General features: G+C 38.0%; 1 protein-coding gene across 3 annotated transcripts; it reads right to left on the reverse strand.

Annotated features, from left to right (window-relative positions):
* Window positions 1-994: 994 nt before the first annotated feature.
* On the reverse strand, window positions 995-19,139 carry MS3_00006946 (uncharacterized protein). Of its 3 annotated transcripts, XM_051215185.1 has the most exons (6): window positions 19,080-19,139; window positions 17,951-18,205; window positions 14,348-14,503; window positions 13,685-14,308; window positions 11,442-11,702; window positions 3,136-3,642 (listed from the first exon to the last, which is right to left on the reverse strand). In XM_051215185.1, the coding sequence occupies exons 3-6, from the start codon at window positions 14,432-14,434 to the stop codon at window positions 3,457-3,459; spliced, it is 1,158 nt and encodes a 385-aa protein (XP_051068376.1). In that variant the 5' UTR covers window positions 14,435-14,503; window positions 17,951-18,205; window positions 19,080-19,139; the 3' UTR covers window positions 3,136-3,456. The 3 variants fall into 3 exon arrangements, with proteins under 3 accessions (XP_051068374.1, XP_051068376.1, XP_051068375.1); XM_051215184.1 differs by having other exon boundaries at window positions 13,685-14,503; XM_051215183.1 differs by having other exon boundaries at window positions 995-3,642; window positions 11,442-19,139.
* Between the last annotated feature and the right edge of the window lie 244 nt (window positions 19,140-19,383).

Here is a 19,383-nt window from a genome sequence, read left to right on the forward strand (position 1 = left end):
AAATCAAGAGAGGGGGTTATCTAAACCAACTCTGCAATAGGCGTGAAAAAATATTGAAAAAAGTGACAAATTAATGATCTTAAATGAAACTTAGTTCTGAAAAACCTTCTGTTGTGAACTTCTATGAAAATCACACCGGAATTCAGTGTTCTGACTGATGTCATAGCAAAAAGTACACACAGTACACATGGAAAAGTGGTTTGTATAACCGATACTCTAAGGAATAATAGAATAAGACTAAATCATCCATTCATTGTGTTTGAATAAACTTAAGTTAAATAAAAGCCATTTTCAGATCAACGTGATCCGTTAAAATGTTGATGTCTACAATACGTTTTTAACAGTTGTCATGTTTATCAAGTCCTTCTTGGTCACTAATATGTTCTTTATTTTGATACCAATTCTTATTACATAACGACGTTAGCTGGTGAACTATTGGATAACAAAGAAACACAAACGGTATTTGTTTTAATCTTTCTTTGGGAATCATCAGAAGCACCATGTTCACAATGAATATGAATCTACTACGTCTTCAGTTATCATTACGAATATTAATATATTGAAACAACTGTTTTAGAATTCAGCTACCCATCTTCACTTCATTCCACTTAATATCAGATCTGTCACTATTTTTATTCAACTTGGGTTCCATGAGTTGTTGATTGAGTACTGAGTAGTGATTAATGTCTCGTTTGTCTAGTCTTTTAGTTCTGATCGGAATCGATCAATCACACTGTAATACAGCAACTAGTTTAAATGACTCGATATCGCATACAATACTTTGAGACGTTAGGCGGTTGGAGGTAATTGGTAAAAAACACTCAACAAAGAGGGAATTGATGCTCTCTATATGATTCGAAATCCATTCACTCAAATTCACAGTCTGAGACGTAATCAATAACTTGTTCAGACTGCAACTGACCTGATATAGGTTTCTTGTCAATCAATCAACCGTTGTCTTCTTTGAAAACCATCAAATCTCATTGATTCTCTAGTTGATAACATTCAGTAATAAAAGCTACTATGAAATTAATTCAGTCAAGAATTATTGGCTCATTTATTTTGTAGAATATCATCAGAATTATTGCCTTTTTTGTAACCGAATGAGTTATGTATTACTGAAGATTTAAGATATTTCTGATTTGAATCTCAAATAGTCAGCTTCAACTTCTATACCCAACATTATTAGTGATTATGCTATAGATGAGTTTTTTTTAATTTAAGGGTGAGCAGTGTACCGGAAAATATAGATATTCGTTAATGTGGGTGTGAAGGAGAGAGCACACAGATTTAAACTGAAGTTATTCACGATGCTTTTAATATTCATTAAATGTATTATACTTAACCCTTTCAATCACTTACAGGTTCATTTAGCGGGTGAGTACTGGACTTCAGTGTAATTTCCATTAAAGAATTCATTCCATAGCCTAATGTTTGTAAGGGCTGGCACTATTTCAAACCCACACGGGTTATTCTAGCCTCTGGACAGATCAATCTATCGGTTCTTCTCAAACCACCTTTTTTACCCTGTCAATTATTCGCTTATTAATCCTGTTTTTTATGTGTGCTAATTACTTACCCAACTCATTATTTGTTTGTAAATTATTTATGTTCGACTAGAAATATCAATTCATGCTTGGTTTAATCGAGTTGGTTCACTCGCCACCTTCATTTCGTTTTGCTCCGCTTTCCGACCGACGATTGTATGAAATATATGTAATCAGAAATCCATTCCCGTATATGACTTATTTAATTCCGTTATTTACCAATGCAATTAAAGTCGATGATTATATATATATTTCGACAGCAATCATTCGTCCGATCTAAGTGGTGTCAAATATAGGGTCACTAAAACATTTACTATATTCATGCCTTTCAACCAGTATAACGTGTCGAGCTACTCTGGATATGTTCCTAACAGACAACTGAAGGTAATTTCAGTCACTTAAATTGAATATTTTTAATGAGAATTTCACTAATATGTAGTGCTTGGTCATTAAACAAACGGAAAAGTGACTGAGAGCGCAGGGTACCACACGCGGCTAGTGAACATTGACAACTTTATGGATAAACACATCCCCAGATGTACGTCTGAATCCATTTATAATGAGTACTGGTTACACGGCCAATAATACTGCTTTACTAGTAAGAAATCGATGGTCATATTAGTTATGAAATAACCCGATTCAATTATTAGATATACAATCCTCCCTTATGTATTCATTTAAATTAGGATTATATTGCTGAAATATTAGTAATATTATCATTTACACACTTTTGTATCATCATTAATTTACCTAATATATGGTGAAATGAATTAGAACTCAATCCATTTTACTAACTCTTATCGATCTCTCATCACTTTATACATTGCATAATCTCTGATCAAATAATTGGTTTGATCTGTTTAAGCACGTTAAATCTTGCAATTTAGTTTGATTCGCGACTACAGTGATTGCTAATGACGAACAATCGAGGTCATTTGAATAAGAGTGGGTTCTGTTCCCCACTCCATAATACGGCGACGGGCACATACAACTCTAACAATTATCCCCAAAGACAGAACCCCATGCAGAAGACAAGAGTGTAAAGAAACATTGATATTCAAAGAAGACAAACGTGAAGGGAAATTCAGTATACATAGAAATGAGACATGATCCGTGGACACGAAGGAAAATTGGCAAACTAGAAATGGTAATAGCCAACATAACCGAAACTTCGGACACAGTATACGTTACCAAACACAGGTAATAAACACACTTGTTTGCACATTGAAGTGACGTCATCTTTGTCCTGGGAGATATTAATGTACAATTCACTAGTATAAGATTGTTTGGTTTAATACTGCATATTAGTTAACGCAGTATTTAGAAATCTACTTTGTTAACGATTCTAAATTCCATATACTATAATTTTAGGAAGATAAGTTTGTTTAGTTATTCCTCTGGATTGTTTGTTAAAACTTATGACTGAAGGAGTGGATGTGTCTGTCTCCTATGCATGAACCTAGTATCCCATAACGTAAAAATTAACATATTATCGAATTGTCTTGGGTCCTGATGCGTTTGAGCACATCACAAAACAGCGAATACGAATGATTGATTTACAATAGTAAATGCGAGAACGTACGGAAAGCGTATTGATTTTATGATTTTAATAGACTGTTCAATGTTTCATATATAGTTCTGACTGATATAGTTCATGATTAGGCATAGAAGTTAAGATGTACACAAAACCAAAACAACTCATAACACTAAAAAACATTACACTGAAACATCATTTTATCACGTATTTCTATGGATTCTCACAATTATTTCATTCCCGTACTTTATTTTATTTCAATACGTGTAAAAAAAATTTAAAGAAATACTGTACAATCAGGGGTATGATGCCAATTATTAACCACCCTTCCTCCTTAAACAAAAAGAGACCGATAATCACAAACAATTAGCCATTTCAAGTATCGCATAGCCAAAAAGAGTAATCATATGCAATTTTATGTTGGAACACATCGACCAAATCATCAGAAGCACAATGCAAGGTAGGCAGCAAACTTCGTATACCTTTCGATTGTAAATTGACTGACTGATAGACATGACGGTTTGGATCGAAAAATTCCAATAAATCTGGTTCAGGTTCATCCTAAAAAGTAGTAATGATAATTATATCGTTATTATTACTACCACGATAAGAGTGAAGGTAATAATAATAAAAAGCCAAAAACATCTTCATTTTGATGAAACTTTGGAGTAGTAAAATGAGAAGTGTGCAAACCCTGGAGACACTACTTCAAAAAATGTACATAATAATATAGATGAGATCATATTTAAAGATAACATTTACAATACAATGATGGCTTATAAACTGATTTGTTCCGGTTTAGGACACTGCAGCAGTGTAATATATTCAAGACCTCAGGATTATCCTCCGATCTTGTGTCAAATACAACGAACTCAAACTACCTCGTTGGAACCCAAAATAATCGACATACATAAATTCAGTTATATTTACAATTTAAGATTATTAATTGTTCAAGATTGATGACATTCAAAACGCAAAGGAAGTAGGTGTATAAAATTAATGTAGGAACGTGATAAACCAATCAGATTTGAGACAACAATTATTGGATTTTTGCCCGAAATCCAAAACGCAATGTATGTATACAAACCTGAGTAAAACCCATTAATGCTGAATTACTAAAGCACTTAGAATTCACAAATATGGGACAACTAATCACTATGATCTAAAATTATGAATTTTCCGCCGTAAATTAAAGGTTATTTGTACTTACAATCAAAGAATTAGCTTCATAAGTATTTATCCATGTGGTTACACATGATTCTATTGTTTTCTATGATTACTCATAGGTCCTAATCTAAGCCCCAACTCCTAACCTTAAGCTGTAATCTTAACTCTTAACCTCAGATTCTAATTCCAACCCTTTCTAGGATTTTATTTAATAAATTATTCGCTTATAACACCTCCGCTCTGATTGGCTAGAAATAGGCGTGCTCTTTTAAGGTTATTTCGAGGACGCTGAGGGTCACCAGTAAAGTATTCTTTCTCCTGGTAAAAAATATTTCATTAATTTCAGAAACTGTTTCATATACAGCCATCATCAGGACGTGTTGAAAATGGAGAAATGCGAGATGATGAACTAATGATTATATTATACAACGATCAAGCATTAGGTAGCTGGTTCGAAAGTCACTTCATCTGATGAAGTTTTGGCAACTGTGTGGTCAGAGTAACCACCATGTACAAAAACCCACACTAAATTCTCCCGAAACTAAATAGAACTGCTATGATTCAAGAGGATAGCCTAGTAAAAATCTAGTTTATAACTTGAAATATTTGAAGTTGTTATAATTCTCTCTTACGGTTATAACCCACCTATTCCTATTGCTTAGTAATCTCGGACACCGATTCACTCGACAAGCCCCAAATCAGAACACGGTTGAACATGAAAAGAGATTATATTCCAAATAACAAGGTTAGATGGAAGTAAGTAAGCACAATAGGGAAAACGTTAGTATATTTATAGTTTTTCATATGAGATTTCTAGTGTTCACTAAGTACTGACTAACGCTGATTAGATAAGAATTAGCCAATCAGCGTGCAGCAAAGCAATCGTGCATTGAGCATGCTTTGATCCAGTCAATGTCCCGCTAACAGAAGTTAAACACAATTCTCTGCGTTTTATCGTAATCCTGTTGAACGAAACTGAGGAGAATCCAAATGACCGGAAGCTTAAGTAAGTTACATACATAAATATTCCATTTAAAAAAGTGATAATTTTTTCAAATAACTTGGGTGTCATGTTTTTTTATTTACCAGGGAGATGCTAATAACTAATATATTTCCGAAAATCTAGTGTTATACATACAAGGATGCCTGACTGACTGGCTAACATAGCATTAATTAGTAGAGAAGCGTTACAAAATCGGTTACACTACCTACATTTACCTACTTATAGTTGACAAACATACAGTCAGGAAAGGGTGATTTGACGATGATAAAAATACTAACATTTGAGTCATTGGATGTGGGGAGGGGAATTTAGTTAAGAAATAGAAAATATAAGCACTTAGCTATTTCATTGGGTAGTTTAGTTAAGTTAGTCATAATCAGTGCAACATTTGCAAAAACTATAACATTGTTCCAAAATGTCACAATACAGCAGGCCACAAAAAGCGAAAGCTGAAACCATAATTTATGGACGACCTTTGAGCGATGCTAAAGTGACCTTGGGAATGTCCACCTACTTGATAGGGCTAAATGAGTGTTATAAACCAGTGTGAAGAATCAGGATTATGAATTACAGTTGATAATGAGTGTTAGGAATTCGATTTAGGGTTTGCATCACGAAATGACAACTAAAATGTCAAAACGCTATTAAGCCAAGTGGATGAATGAATTTCACGCCAAAATCCAAGACCTGTTATCCTCAACCTGATTGGGTCGTCCATAAATTATAGTCTAACTGAATATGATTTAAAAAAACAGAGGACGATTTTGAAGATAAAAAATTATGAAATAACATTAAAAACAAGAATCTGTCGGAAGCTAAAGAATGAATGTGTCTATCTCTATAAAATAAATTGTTACCATAGTGGCTGAAAATTTTTTCCAACCATCGATTAGGATTATCGCACAGACATCAACCAGGTGGTCTGTACCTCACCAAACAGTTTTATCGGATCTAATGTGCTTACAGATGGATTTTCTAAACACATTCCTAAACTATTGTACGCAGAGGCTTGATGTAGTTATAGTCAACACGGGCAAACTATGAACAGCCGACAAATTATACCTGTTTTAAAAACACGAATTAGTACAACTGATACGAAAATGTGAAATGGAAATGTTTATTAGCGACCAGTAGAAGGAACACAAAATAAAACAATGGAAAAATTAGTCATGTTTATGAAAAAGGTACAATTTTGTGATTGTTAGTCAAATAAAGAATGGTTAGTCCGAGATCACATTGCGTCTAAGTGGCGGGTTTTTAACTGGGATATTATTTATTGATTCGTTCCTATGGCTCGGAGTTGACATTTCTTTCCAAAACATCCACTACTTCCGCAGTTGGTAATCATCGATGTCTAACTATCTCATTCTACAATCAAACAAAAACTTCGTATATTCCGGATAATCCCTTCGGTTGTAATCTTCATCTACAAAATCTTTGATTGTCTGTTGATTTCGTAGTTTGCCTGTCTGATAATGGGCCTTGGTGACTGATTTGTCGTTGCAATAACGTCATTGATAAGGACTAAAACACTAGGTTAAGTCTCTTTGCACAATTAGTCACTTAAATTTTACTTGGAGAACAGCTAAATACTCATGTTTTCTCTTTTATCTATTGAACAAACTCGCTAATCATGCGTGATTGTAAGAGATACAACCAAAGGATTCAAAAGGTTCGTAAGCAATAGGATAGTGGTAATTACATATGAGCTATCTATTCGAAACCAATAGATACGTTAGGAGTAAATTAATCCTGAAGATTTTGCGTCACATGGACTATCGCTAAATGATCAAGATAAGGTAAGTGCATGACTACAAGAACCGACATTTATGAGTCAAAAAAGGATACGAGACCTATAATAATCCGTATTTCTTTGCAAAGACTACTAAGCAAGTGCATGATCCTGACATGTGCTTTATCTACGTGGAAGTGGGTCACAATCAAGTCTGTAAACAAAGTGCCTGGTAGGAAACAATCGAGTACTTACTATCAAAATGTAGGGAGGGAAATTGTAACCGTCCACCTACACAAATGATATCGTCTAACTTAAACTAAATTCCCGACCGTAGCTGCTACCTTGACGTGGTGGTCGGGCTTGCCTATCGTGATGACCCAACCGAACTATATTGGCTGGAATATATGATCCTGTAGGTTCTACCATGCCAAGCAGGTCGATTGGAGAACGGTAAGACTAAAAGCAGCAACTCAAGGTCTGAGGGCAAAGTTGTACTGCTGACTGTAGAGGGGTATGACAGCAGTAAGGTGTTTCCCTCGGACAACCAGCATCTGCAGCGATGTTGCCTTTTCGCAAGGAAGGAAGGGTTTAGAAAAAGTTGACCCTAAAATGTCACACCTCACCTTACCTCACAGATTTCCGTCTCCGGCGGTAAGGCCCTTTGAAGAACGGAGCTAACACATTAAAAAACCCCACGAAAAGGCCGTGCGCTACCGGCCTTAAGCAGTTGTCCCTTGGGCTCTGGGTTCACGCTTCCAGGTCGTTAAAACCAACATTAATCCACCTTCATTTTCAGGTTCCTCAAGGAATACCCTTCCATGGTGTGGGCAGCCGGGAAGTGACACCAGCCCTCATATCCGTAACAGCACAAGAGACCAAGTTGGTCACATTCAAATCCTTCCTACACCTCCTAATACCTCTCTTATTTCCATGACTAACCCTTCTCACGTCCCTTTATCACCTCGCACCGCTAGGGCAAACGATTCGAGTACGCGGAACGTTATTCCCGATCTCCTGGAACGACGCTCTAAACGACACGTAGGAGCTTTTAACGTCCGAACACTGTGCCAAATAGGACAACAGGCTTCCTCGGCTAGGACTTTAGAATCTCGCGCAATCGATGTGTGCTGCGTCTCCGAAACGCGCATACAGGATCCGAGCAGCGTCATCCATTTGACCTCACCATGTCAAAATAAAGAACCAACTCGATTCACGCTCCGTGTATCTGGAAGCCCTATACCGACGTAGGTATAGCGTTGAGTCCTAGGGCAGAACTAGCTCTCTTAGATTGAATTCCAGTACACAGTTGTTTGTGCGCTGTCCTACTAAACGGAATAGTAAGGACTCAGAAAGACAGAGACACTAGTCGTTGCCTCTTCGTCGTCTCTGCCTATTCTCCCACTGACTGCAGCTCAGATGGTGCAAAAGATGAGTTTTGCAGAAAGCTCTCCGATCTTCTCCGAAAAGCTAGGCGTTCGGATGTAGTAATAGTGGCCGGTGACTTTAATGCTCAAGTAGGTAAACTAAGCGATAGGGAAAGACACCTAAGTGGATCTTATAGCATCGTGGCTCAAAGAACAGATAATGGCGACCGTCTGTTGCAGCTATGCTCAGATAACCGTCTCTTTCTAGCAAATACTAACTTTAAGCATAAGGAAAAACATATTTTGACATGGCAACCTTTTAATTCGTCCCAACGTTGGACCCAAATAGATCACATCGCTATCAGCCACCGATGGAGTGACTCGTTAGAAGACTGTCGCTCATTCTGGAGCACATGCTTAGATTCAGATCATGCTCTAGTACGAGCGCGTATTTGCCTGAGTATTACTGGACATAAGAAAGACGCTGCAAGGAAACCTCTTAGGGGCCTACTTAATGATAGTCAAGCTAAGAGTATATTTCAGGAACAACTAGGAAAACAGTTAGGCAGCCATGTAGGTGATGCCCACCCCGAGGCAGTATGGAATGATATCCGAAAAGCTGTGAAAACAGCAGTGATATCTGCTAGTACAGTAAACCACAAGGTTGGGGAGAAACACTGGATCTCAGCAGCATCTACTGCACTGATAGATGCTCGAAAACTTATTCCATCTGTCTCTGAACATAACGAAGAGCGGAGTCAGCTTATGCGCAAGCTGACAAGGAGCCTGTGCAACGATCGTGAACAGTGGTGGGTGGCGAAAGCAAGAAAGATAGAAAAGGCAGCGGCAAAAGGTAACATCAGACAACTGTTCAAACTTGTTAAGGAAACCGGTATTAGGAAACCGACTGTTAGCGAAACACTCTCAGAGAAAGATGGACATATTATACATTCTCAATCCAGGAGATTGGATCGATGGGCAGAACACTTCAGGGGTCAGTTCAACTGGCCTTCAGCCACAATTCGGTTTCCCACGATCTCCAGTCAACCTGAATGGCAAGTTAATGTAGATCCTCCGTCTCTTTACGAAGTTGAAAAAGCCATAGGAAATCTGAAACGAGGGAGAGCAGCAGGCCCTGACAGGTTTACTCCTGAGATTTTTAAGGATGGTGGTTCAGTATTAGCAGTGAGATTAACTGAGGTCTTAGGTAGAATTTGGGAACTGGACGTAATCCCATCTGACTGGTCTCAATCACTGATTGTGCCAGTCTATAAGAAAGGACAAAAGTCCTCTTGTGACAATCACAGAGGAATCAGTTTGACTAATATAGTGTCTAAAATATTCGCTTCAATAATACTTCGACGCCTAACCAAAGCACGTGAAGAGCAGACTAGAGAAAACCAGGCTGGTTTTCGACCTGGACGTGGTTGTATAGATCAGACATTCACACTACGTCAGGTTATAGAACACAGACACACGTTCAGACGCCCCACAATGGTAGTATTTCTCGACCTTAAGGCGGCATTCGACTCTGTTGATCGTGAGGTTCTATGGCAGTGTTTGTCACTGAAAGGAGTACCAAAGAAGTACATTAACCTTATAAAGGCTCTCTACTCGAACACAACTGGTAGAGTGAGAGCTTATGGCGAACTGTCATCAGAATTGATTACCTCAAGTGGTGTTCATCAGGGCTGTCCACTCTCTCCATTCTTGTTCAACTTTGTCATTGACGTACTTTTAGAGATAACATTTTCCTCGTCTAGATTTCCAGGGGTTGAACTTCTACCAGGAGGTTCACTTGTTGACTTAGAATATGCTGATGACATAGTTCTATTTGGTGAAGATGCTGACCAAAGTGCAGTCTTCTGACCACTATAAGTAACAATACAAGCATGTTCGGGATGCGATTCTCTCCCTCGAAATGCAAAATATTGCTTCAGGATTGGGTTGCATCGACACCCGAACTAGTGATAGGGAGTGAAGTAGTTGAGTGTGTCGACCGCTTCACTTATCTTGGAAGTCTCATCAGCCCTTGTGGTCTGGTGTGTGACGAAATCTCAGCACGGATACAGAAGGCTCGACTAGCTTTTGCGAACTTGCGTCATTTACGGCATAGGCGAGATATCCATCTATCAACCAAAGGACGTGTTTACTGCGTAGCAGTTCGTTCCGTCCTACCTTATAACAGTGAAACATGGCCGGTCAAAGTAGAGGATATACTTAGGTTACTAGTATTTGATCATAGGTGTCTTCAAATAATTGCTCGTATATCCTGGGACCATCGAGTAAGTAACGCAGTAGTTAGGAGACGGGTACTAGGTAAGGATGGCGAATCGATTGATGAAGTGGTGAAACTTCATCAGTTGAGATGGCTGGGACACGTGTTACGTATGCCCAACGACCGACTGCCTCGACGTGCGATGTTCAATGGTATAGGAGTAGGTTGGAAGAAAGCTAGGAGCGGCCAGACCAAAACATGGCACAAACCCATGAAGTCACTGACAAGTGGACTGAGTCATGTCGGTAGGTGTAGACTACCTGGTTGGGATCCGCGAGATGATAGCAACCGATGGTTAGAAACTCTGAATGACATGGCTCGAAATCGTTTGCAATGGCGCAGGTGCATACACTCTTTGTGTTCTTCGAGATTCTAATCTTCTGAATTCTTTATGTCCCTTTTTCCTCTTACCAAATTTATTTCACTGGATTATACTCCTCGAATAACATCTTCAACCCCTAATCTTTCCGATTACTGCCTATACTCTTACTACCTCTACCACTACGGGATTTGAATCGACAACTCCATCTCTGTGCTAATGTGGTATGGCGACTCGAACTGATGTACGTACGTACGAAGTTCTACGTTGTTACTGACTGAAATAAATTATGATTCTTTAATTAACTTTGGCGGGTTAGATTTTTATTCCAGCAAAGTCATGAGAGGTTGTCATTAGTAAGAGACTCAGTTCAAGACTAACCACCACCCTTAGAGCTGAATAGCTTACACACATTAACAACAATATTATCAATACGAAACACGCTAAAACTGGCCTTATTCCGGAAAATAGTGAGGCAAAAATATAAAACTTACAACTTTGATATTTTGTTTCCTATTCGCTTCAATCAATCGTTTACGCTGGGCTGCAATTCGTTGACGCTCCAAACGTATTATTTCCGACTCATCCACTGTCAAATCTATAAGATTTTCATACATAGATACATTTTCAGGTATATTAACAGTGATTCTTGGATTGAGAATTAAAGGATTGATAGAGTTATCTCCAGCGGGAAGAGTATTGCAAGCTTCATTTACAATACGTTCCGCTTCTAAGCGTATTTCGTCGGTGGGATGCTTAATGGTAGAGAAAAATACACTGTACTGTTTTTTATTCAAAGGTTAGCATCACGATGAAGTTTAGTAGACAAAATTAAATTGTTGAACCTACAAACTATTACGCTAGTGTGTTATCAGTGAATTAATATTGAAACAGTTTCATAATTCCTAATATGTTTTGATGTCTCCGGGAGGAAGGAGGACAAATTATTGCCCAAACATGATGTCCTCCACTCAGTAACGTTTTATAAAGATGATAGTGAAAAAGTGGACGTCTGTTAATAAATACCGTTTTATCACTCATTTGGTCTGGATTTTAGAAATGATGTATATGACTGGTCAAGTGTCAAGTTTTTTCGATATTCACCAAACATTTAAGGAACAATTTCAGTGTGCGAAGGTAACGAGTGGGAAGAACTATAAACACTCAGGTGTGTAGGAGGATTTCAAGAGGCAGAGAAGATTATGTACACCAAGCCGTACTACAGTATATAAGATGGGTTAGATCTGGTGGGCAAATTGTGTAAATAATATTGAGGTCCTGAAACACCTGTTCAGGTACATTGGACATGACAACTCTGTAGGTGATATCATCTTATAATACCAGCTTTCGTTGATTGCCCATACTTTACATATGTCATTCCATAGTGTATATTACTTGTCAACTTTTAGAATGAGTAGAAAAGTAGAGATGTTCAGATTACGATATGGTAAGCTGGAATGGGACAGTTTCTTTAATAAGCACCCACTAAGAAGTTTTGGGTCGGATCCTAAGAACTATAGATTTCAGTGGGGATTATGCTATGACTTTCTATAGTATATCTTCATAAACGGTAAAATGCATATCCTAACGCTAAAGGAAATCTATCTTGATTATCTTTAAACTCTGGTTGTACTTTTTAAATATATATTATTATTTCAATTCACTTATTTTTTAGCATGATTTATCACCCTTTTATCTCTTCACAACACATTTCGTTTTGTATAGAACACATGCTTGGTACCCTATTATACCGAGCTGTCTTTCTGGGCAATAATAATGATAATAAATAAATAAATAAGCCAATAGTCAACGCGAAATTATCTTCAAAAAAGGAGGTAAACAGTAACCAAAAATTAAGCTTTTAATATAGGAAAATGAAGAGGGTACATGATTAGAAAACCCAACCAGATTGCCAAAAAATGTAGATTAGTGTCAAGTCTCAGTTCGACTACTACTTCTGGTATCCTCAATAGCATACTTACTGTGTGTTACTTTCAACCTTAAACCATGGTAAAGGGACGTGTTAAAACAGTTACAACTGGTCTAATTTTGTCCAATAACCTCCCATTTCGTCCTAACATTGTTCAGTTGACAATCTCATTGTTGGCTATCGATGCTTCAAAAGTAGGGAATCATAAAGGACCGATCATAATCGCTTGAAACTTTATTCCGGTTGGAATTTTTTTACTAGTGAATATTAGAATAAGGTATGTAGTATTCATAGAATATTGAAGGACAAGGAAATATTTCTTTGGGTTTGTAATTCCCGTAATTAGGCAAACACCAACAGATATTTGCACTAAAACTTAGTCACTGTTTTAGTTTTGAATCTGTCACATACAAAGCACATGAAGTATTTGACAGTTTTCACACAATTTTTAGAAGAATACATTAAACTTGTCTTAATACTTATCATGGGATTTCTGAACACTGTGTCAATCAAAGAACATCTGGAATGAAAAAAAACAATCATTGAGATATAAGTTACAGATGGATAATTCCTTTGGAGTTATTCAAGCCTGATTAATATTAGTCATACTAATATAGAAGAGCTATTCTAAAGGTACATATGAATCAGAAATAGGCAGGGTGAATCATTTTGTTACCATTTTAACGGTATAAATTAAGTAACATTCTAATTGACCGAAACTATTATACTTATCTAATTTCATAAGACCAGCAGGCTACTTTATACAGTAACAATACAATTAACTAGAGCATAAAACAAGAAACTTACCTCTTTGGAAGCACTGTTGACTTTCTTAGACAGGGATTTAATCTCCCGTTCTAAGGCTTTCGTTGTATTGAAGACTGGTTGTGAAAAATTTATAGTCGCATCGCCTGTATCGCAAAAAGAAGTTGTATCTGGATCCAGACAACTTAAATCTGTCAAACTTGACAAAGACAGACTTTCGGAATGCGTAAAAGGATAGCTGGGTAGTTCTCTGGGATCTTGGTCACTTGAACTTTTCTCATATGAAGGACAGTTTTTGGGACTATATACATGACCACATGATGATAACGGCTGCTGAGGGAGGTGATCTGTAGTTTTGAGGAATGAAACACTTTGGCAGCTGCCTTTAAGGGGATATTCAGTATTCACAGAAAGATCACACATTTTATTGACATTATTTTCCATCGTCTCAGACACATCATGAAATGTTTGTTTAGAATCAAAGTGACTTTGTGTAGGCGCATTATCTGGTGGGTAACGATTTTGAAATATGGAAATGGAGTCCGAATTACCAAAAGATGATGTTACATTAGTCAATTCATCGAGACCAGATTCAGTAAAATTCCAGGACACTTTGTCAGCTAGATGATCAGAGGAATTTGTGATTACATTCGGGCGGAACCTCACCTACATGAATTGTTTCTCAAATTTTTTCCATCTTGTTACCTGTTTAGATGGACTAAGTAGTTTATCCGACAAATCATTCCTTAGTGCACGACCTGCAAACCTTGGATATGCATCAACATCTGACATTATTGTAACTGACTGCAACGAGACATTATTGTGTACCGATTATACGATGAATATTAAAATTTGTTCGTTCTAAAAATATTTAAAAATATAACTTGCCAAAAGAACAGTGGGGGAAATCAAGATCGAAATCGTATGAATTATGATGTTTTTACTTCAAGGGTTTGATTAATTCTAATCGACATCCTAAAATGGATGCATTGAGAACATTCGTGTTTACAATCTAACTGGTCGAATAAAACTAACACAAAAGCTCCAAAGCTATCTCAAGTTTATTTTTATAGATTGGAAAACGTCAAGTAGTCAGGGAGCTTCGAATACAGTCTTAAAAGAGATGTGTCGGTAGAAATATTAAACATATGAATTATTAAGATAAAAGGTTGCATATACGTATATGATACATGGAATAAGAAATTTGTTCGTAGAAGGAAACAAATAAAGTAATTTCAGTCCCACGGTTTAAAGCAATACGAAGTGTTTACACCTACGCCATTGTGGTCGATTCTGAGCCATTTCACCTAGTCTCCAACCGCCGGCTACGGTAGTCATGCGGACCCCAACCAAGTAGTCTGCACCTACCAACATGGCTAAGACCAGGACTTAGTAACTTTAAGCACCGATGCCACGTTTTGGTTTGGTCGTCCCTAACTTTTTTCCAACCATCTCCAGCACTAGTCAGCATTGTGCAACGTGCAAGAGGGTGGTTGGGCATACGCAACACGTGGCCCAACCATATCAGTCAATGAAGATTTACAACCTCATCAACTGATCTACCACCATTCCCTGATACCCTGCGTCTAACCTCACCATTATTTACCAGGTGATCCAGGTAGATGTGAGCGATATTTCTAAGACATCTGTGATCAAATACTAGTAACTTACGAGTATCTCCTACTCTTAATGGCCACCTTTCGCATCTGTAAAGTAAAACAGAACGAACTGCCACACAATATACTCGTCTCTTAATTGATAGACGGATATCTCGCCTTCGCCATAGGTGACGTAAGTTGGCAAAAGCCAAACGGGCTTTCTGGATCCGTACAGAGATTTCGTCAGACACCAACCCATTAGGGTTGATCAGACTTCCAAGATAAGTGAAGCTATAGACGCGTTTAACTACTTCAATCCCTATCTTTAGTTCGGATGCTTACGCAGGCCAGTCCTGAAGCAACAACTTGTAGTTAGAGTGGGAGAAACGCATCCCAAACATCTGGACATTGTTACTCAGTGCTACCAAAGACCCTGCACTTTATCAGCGTCTTCGTTAAACAGGATTATGTCATCTGTGCGTCCTAAGTCAATAAGTGGACATCCTGGTAGGAGATCAATTCACGAAAATCCAGACGACCACGTTATTGCCAGTAGTAAGTCTATGATGAAGTTAAACGAAAATGGAAATAGTGGACAAACTTTACGGACACCATTTGGGGTTGCAAAATCAGATGACAGTTCGCCATAAGCTCTGACCCGACTGGTAGTGTTCGAGCAAACAGCCTTCCCAAGGTTTATGTACTTCTGAGGTACACCTTTCAATGAGACACTTCCACAGAACTTCTCGGTTTACGGAGTCAAAAGCTGCTATTAAGTTAAGAAAAACTATCATTGTCGGACATCGATAAGCATGCCTGTGTTTTAAAACCCGAAAACTGGTAAATATGTGGTCGATGCACCCACGACCAGGCCTGAAGTCAGCCTGATTTTTCGTATTTTCAGTTCACGAAGATTCGTTAGACGTCCGACAATTATTGAGGCTAGTATTTTATTTATTTATTTGAACACATAAATATTGGTATTTTAGACGTTGTATTGGACAAACTAATCCCTCTATGGTCATCACAAGATGATTTAGATCCTTTCGTATGTATTGGGACAATCAATGATTACGACCAGTCGGATGGGATTACGTCTATTTCCCAGATTTTAGATAAAATATTGGTCAACCTAATCGCTAAAACTGGACCACTATCCTTAAAGACTTCCGGAGTTAATTCAACTGGACCAGCTGCTCTTCCTCGTTTCAGATTAGCTATACCCGACCGTTGTTGTTACCTTGACGTGGTGGTCGGGCTTGCCTATCGTGACGAACCAATCGAGCTATACTGGCTGGAACAACCATTTCTCAAGGCCGTGCCATGCCAGACAGGTCGGTTGAAGAGCGGTAAACCCAAGGTCCGAAGGCGAAGTCGTACTGCTGACTGTAAAGAGGTGTGGCAGCAGTAAGGTGTTTCCTTCAGACAACCAGCATGACAGCGGTGCTGCCTTCCCACAAGGAGGGGTGGGGTTAGAAAAGGTTGACCCTAAAAAAGCACACCTCGCCTTATCCTACAGATATCCGTCTCCAGTGGTAAGCTCTCAGCAAGTACGGAGCTAACACGAAAATTACCCACAAAAAGGTCGCGTGTGACCGACCTCAAGCAGTTGTCCCTTGGGCAGTGCGGCCACACCCTCAGGTCTCTAAGACCACCTTTAATCCAATTTCCTTTTCAGGTACCTTCAGAAGAACCCCTCCACGATGTGGGCAACCGGGAAGTGATAACCGCCCTCATAATTCCAACAACAATGAAGAGTAGCTATAGCTTTTTGAACTTCAATTAGAGTGGAGGTTCTATTTCAATGTTCCGTTCAGGTAGTTTGGAAATGGTTGATGTTAGAGAAACTACAAACTACTCTGTTCTATAACAGTTGGAAACGTTTTTGGAGTTACAAGACGGTTTTGAAGAGTCAGAAGTTTCTTAAATAACAGCTTGTAATACCTAATGTACATAAATGCAAATTGTTATTGATATTCATGGAATAATCACTATCATTGCAGACGTCAGGTAACATGACTTTAAATCTATTAAAGTGATATGATAGCATTTACTATTTCTTCAATCCAAAAGCCTGAGTAACATGTCATTCCAGACCTTTTATGCTACAGTTTCATTCACTGATACTAAACTTCACTTTTCAAATTCTATTTTCCACTGAAATGGACACTATTTACGGTCCTCTTCTTCTCATCTTTTTATTCGCGTTGTGGCTTGGAGGTTGAAACAGTCGCGTCAAATCATATGTCATCAATGTCTGTCCATACTAAAAAAAAAACAAATATAGAAGTGGAACCTTTTTTGTCCCGATAGAATTGACAGAGCTTGATTTACTGTAATAAAAGTGTGCTCTGAAATTTTAGCAAAATTCCTGTTAGGTTTGGGCAAATACACAAAGTAGTGATAGACTGAAACTGAGAAATCGATGAACAGGAATCAGTAGATAAACTATTTACTGCAACTGAACATTAACTCAATAACTACGATCGTTCTCCCTGTTTCTAAACGTAATTCCACAACATAACCCAATGGATAATTGTTAAATAGGCCGTTACAGAGAAGAGAAAGGATAGCAACGAGTTATAAAAGGAGATTGTACTAGTAACTGTGATATGGTCTTGTGAATACATGTACGATAAAACAGAAATTGAAGTCTATGAAATACACTTTTACAATAGTCCACGGAAAAATGACCATACAAAGTACGTACAGAAACTTTCCCGAGAAGGGTAGTTTTGACTAGCTCCACAGTTTTTCCTGAGGACGACATACCTTCCAAAATGTGGAGATAACCTGAAACACATACATAGTGTGGAGTCTAGTTAACTGGAGTCGTTTTTGCTCTGAAATGTGTTTGAGGAAATCTAAATATCGACATGTCATCATATTTGAGGTATGGTAACTTGAACCGATGCCCATATGTGCCTTGTCCTACGTTGTACCCGAATGACTGATCGTGAGTTGCCTGTCAACCAATCAGAAAACGATACCTAGTTACAGAAGATTAACAGCAAAAACTACTAGAAGTGTAATAACAGGTTTGATCTTGATAATCAACCCTTAAATATCGATTTTCCGAAGTAAAAGAACAAAAGTTGAATTTTATAAATAAGCAAGCGAGCTAGTGATGTGAAATGGCATAAACACACCATAGTTTCTGTGATTGAGCAAAAGGGATGCAGTTATGTATTGGTGGTTAAGCAGGTGTCCTGAGACGATTTTACAAGTTGGTATTAAGGTTTTCTTCACGAACTAACACCAGCGAAAATGCAATACTTTGATTACTCTTCCGATTACAAATTTACGAAACTTGAGAATGGAACTAAAAGCAAGGACCTAAGCCCCCAATGTAGGGGAAAATTTGACCCATTTTGGGAAAGCCGCTATAGTAAACTTTGGGGTTTTGTGCCGTTTCCCCACATTTGGGAGCTCAGGGATTAGAGTGGGATATTATCTAGTCTCACAAGGGCTCCTGACTACGCTGCAAATCACATCAAGTACTTAACCACATATTCTGGCTAAGGATTAGGCATTTTTTGTGAATTAGCTTAAGCACCATTTTAAATTCACTTACTGGTTGCATAACAAGTATTCTCAATAATACCAAGCATTCAAAGGACTTTTCGCCGACACTTACTCCGTTTGTAGTAGCATAAGTTATCGTAATCCCTGATGGTTAACTCAAGACCGTCAGTAGCTTTCATTACGCAAATCTAGTTGCTTTGATAACTATGTAGTTACAGTTGGTTGTCACAAAAAATGCTCTTTATCCCTGAGTCTGGCATATTGTTAGTTTTGAAAAGTAATAGATTTACTTCCAACTTGAATGCTATACTTACTATACCGAAACACTAAAAGCTAACCCCCATGACCTTGACGTCGCGTTTAAATGCAAATTCCCGCAATCTGTTTTAGTTAACACAGTCAGCCTCATCCTGATTACAAACGTGTGAATTTCATAAAGCCATTTGAATATGTTGGAAGAATTGCTGGTTTATTCAGATAAGAAGCTATGAGGTGGTGAAATCTACTGCATGAAGGCATATCTAATTTTAATACTTCAAATGGTTCAAATGGTTGTGGACGGAATAGAAGAAGCTTTCGCTTAACAGGATTCCGTGTCTAGTAGCAGGGGATCACCAA

This window comes from Schistosoma haematobium, chromosome 2 (genome assembly GCF_000699445.3).
Source record: "Schistosoma haematobium chromosome 2, whole genome shotgun sequence".
In the NCBI taxonomy this organism is placed as follows: Eukaryota; Metazoa; Platyhelminthes; class Trematoda; order Strigeidida; family Schistosomatidae; genus Schistosoma; species Schistosoma haematobium.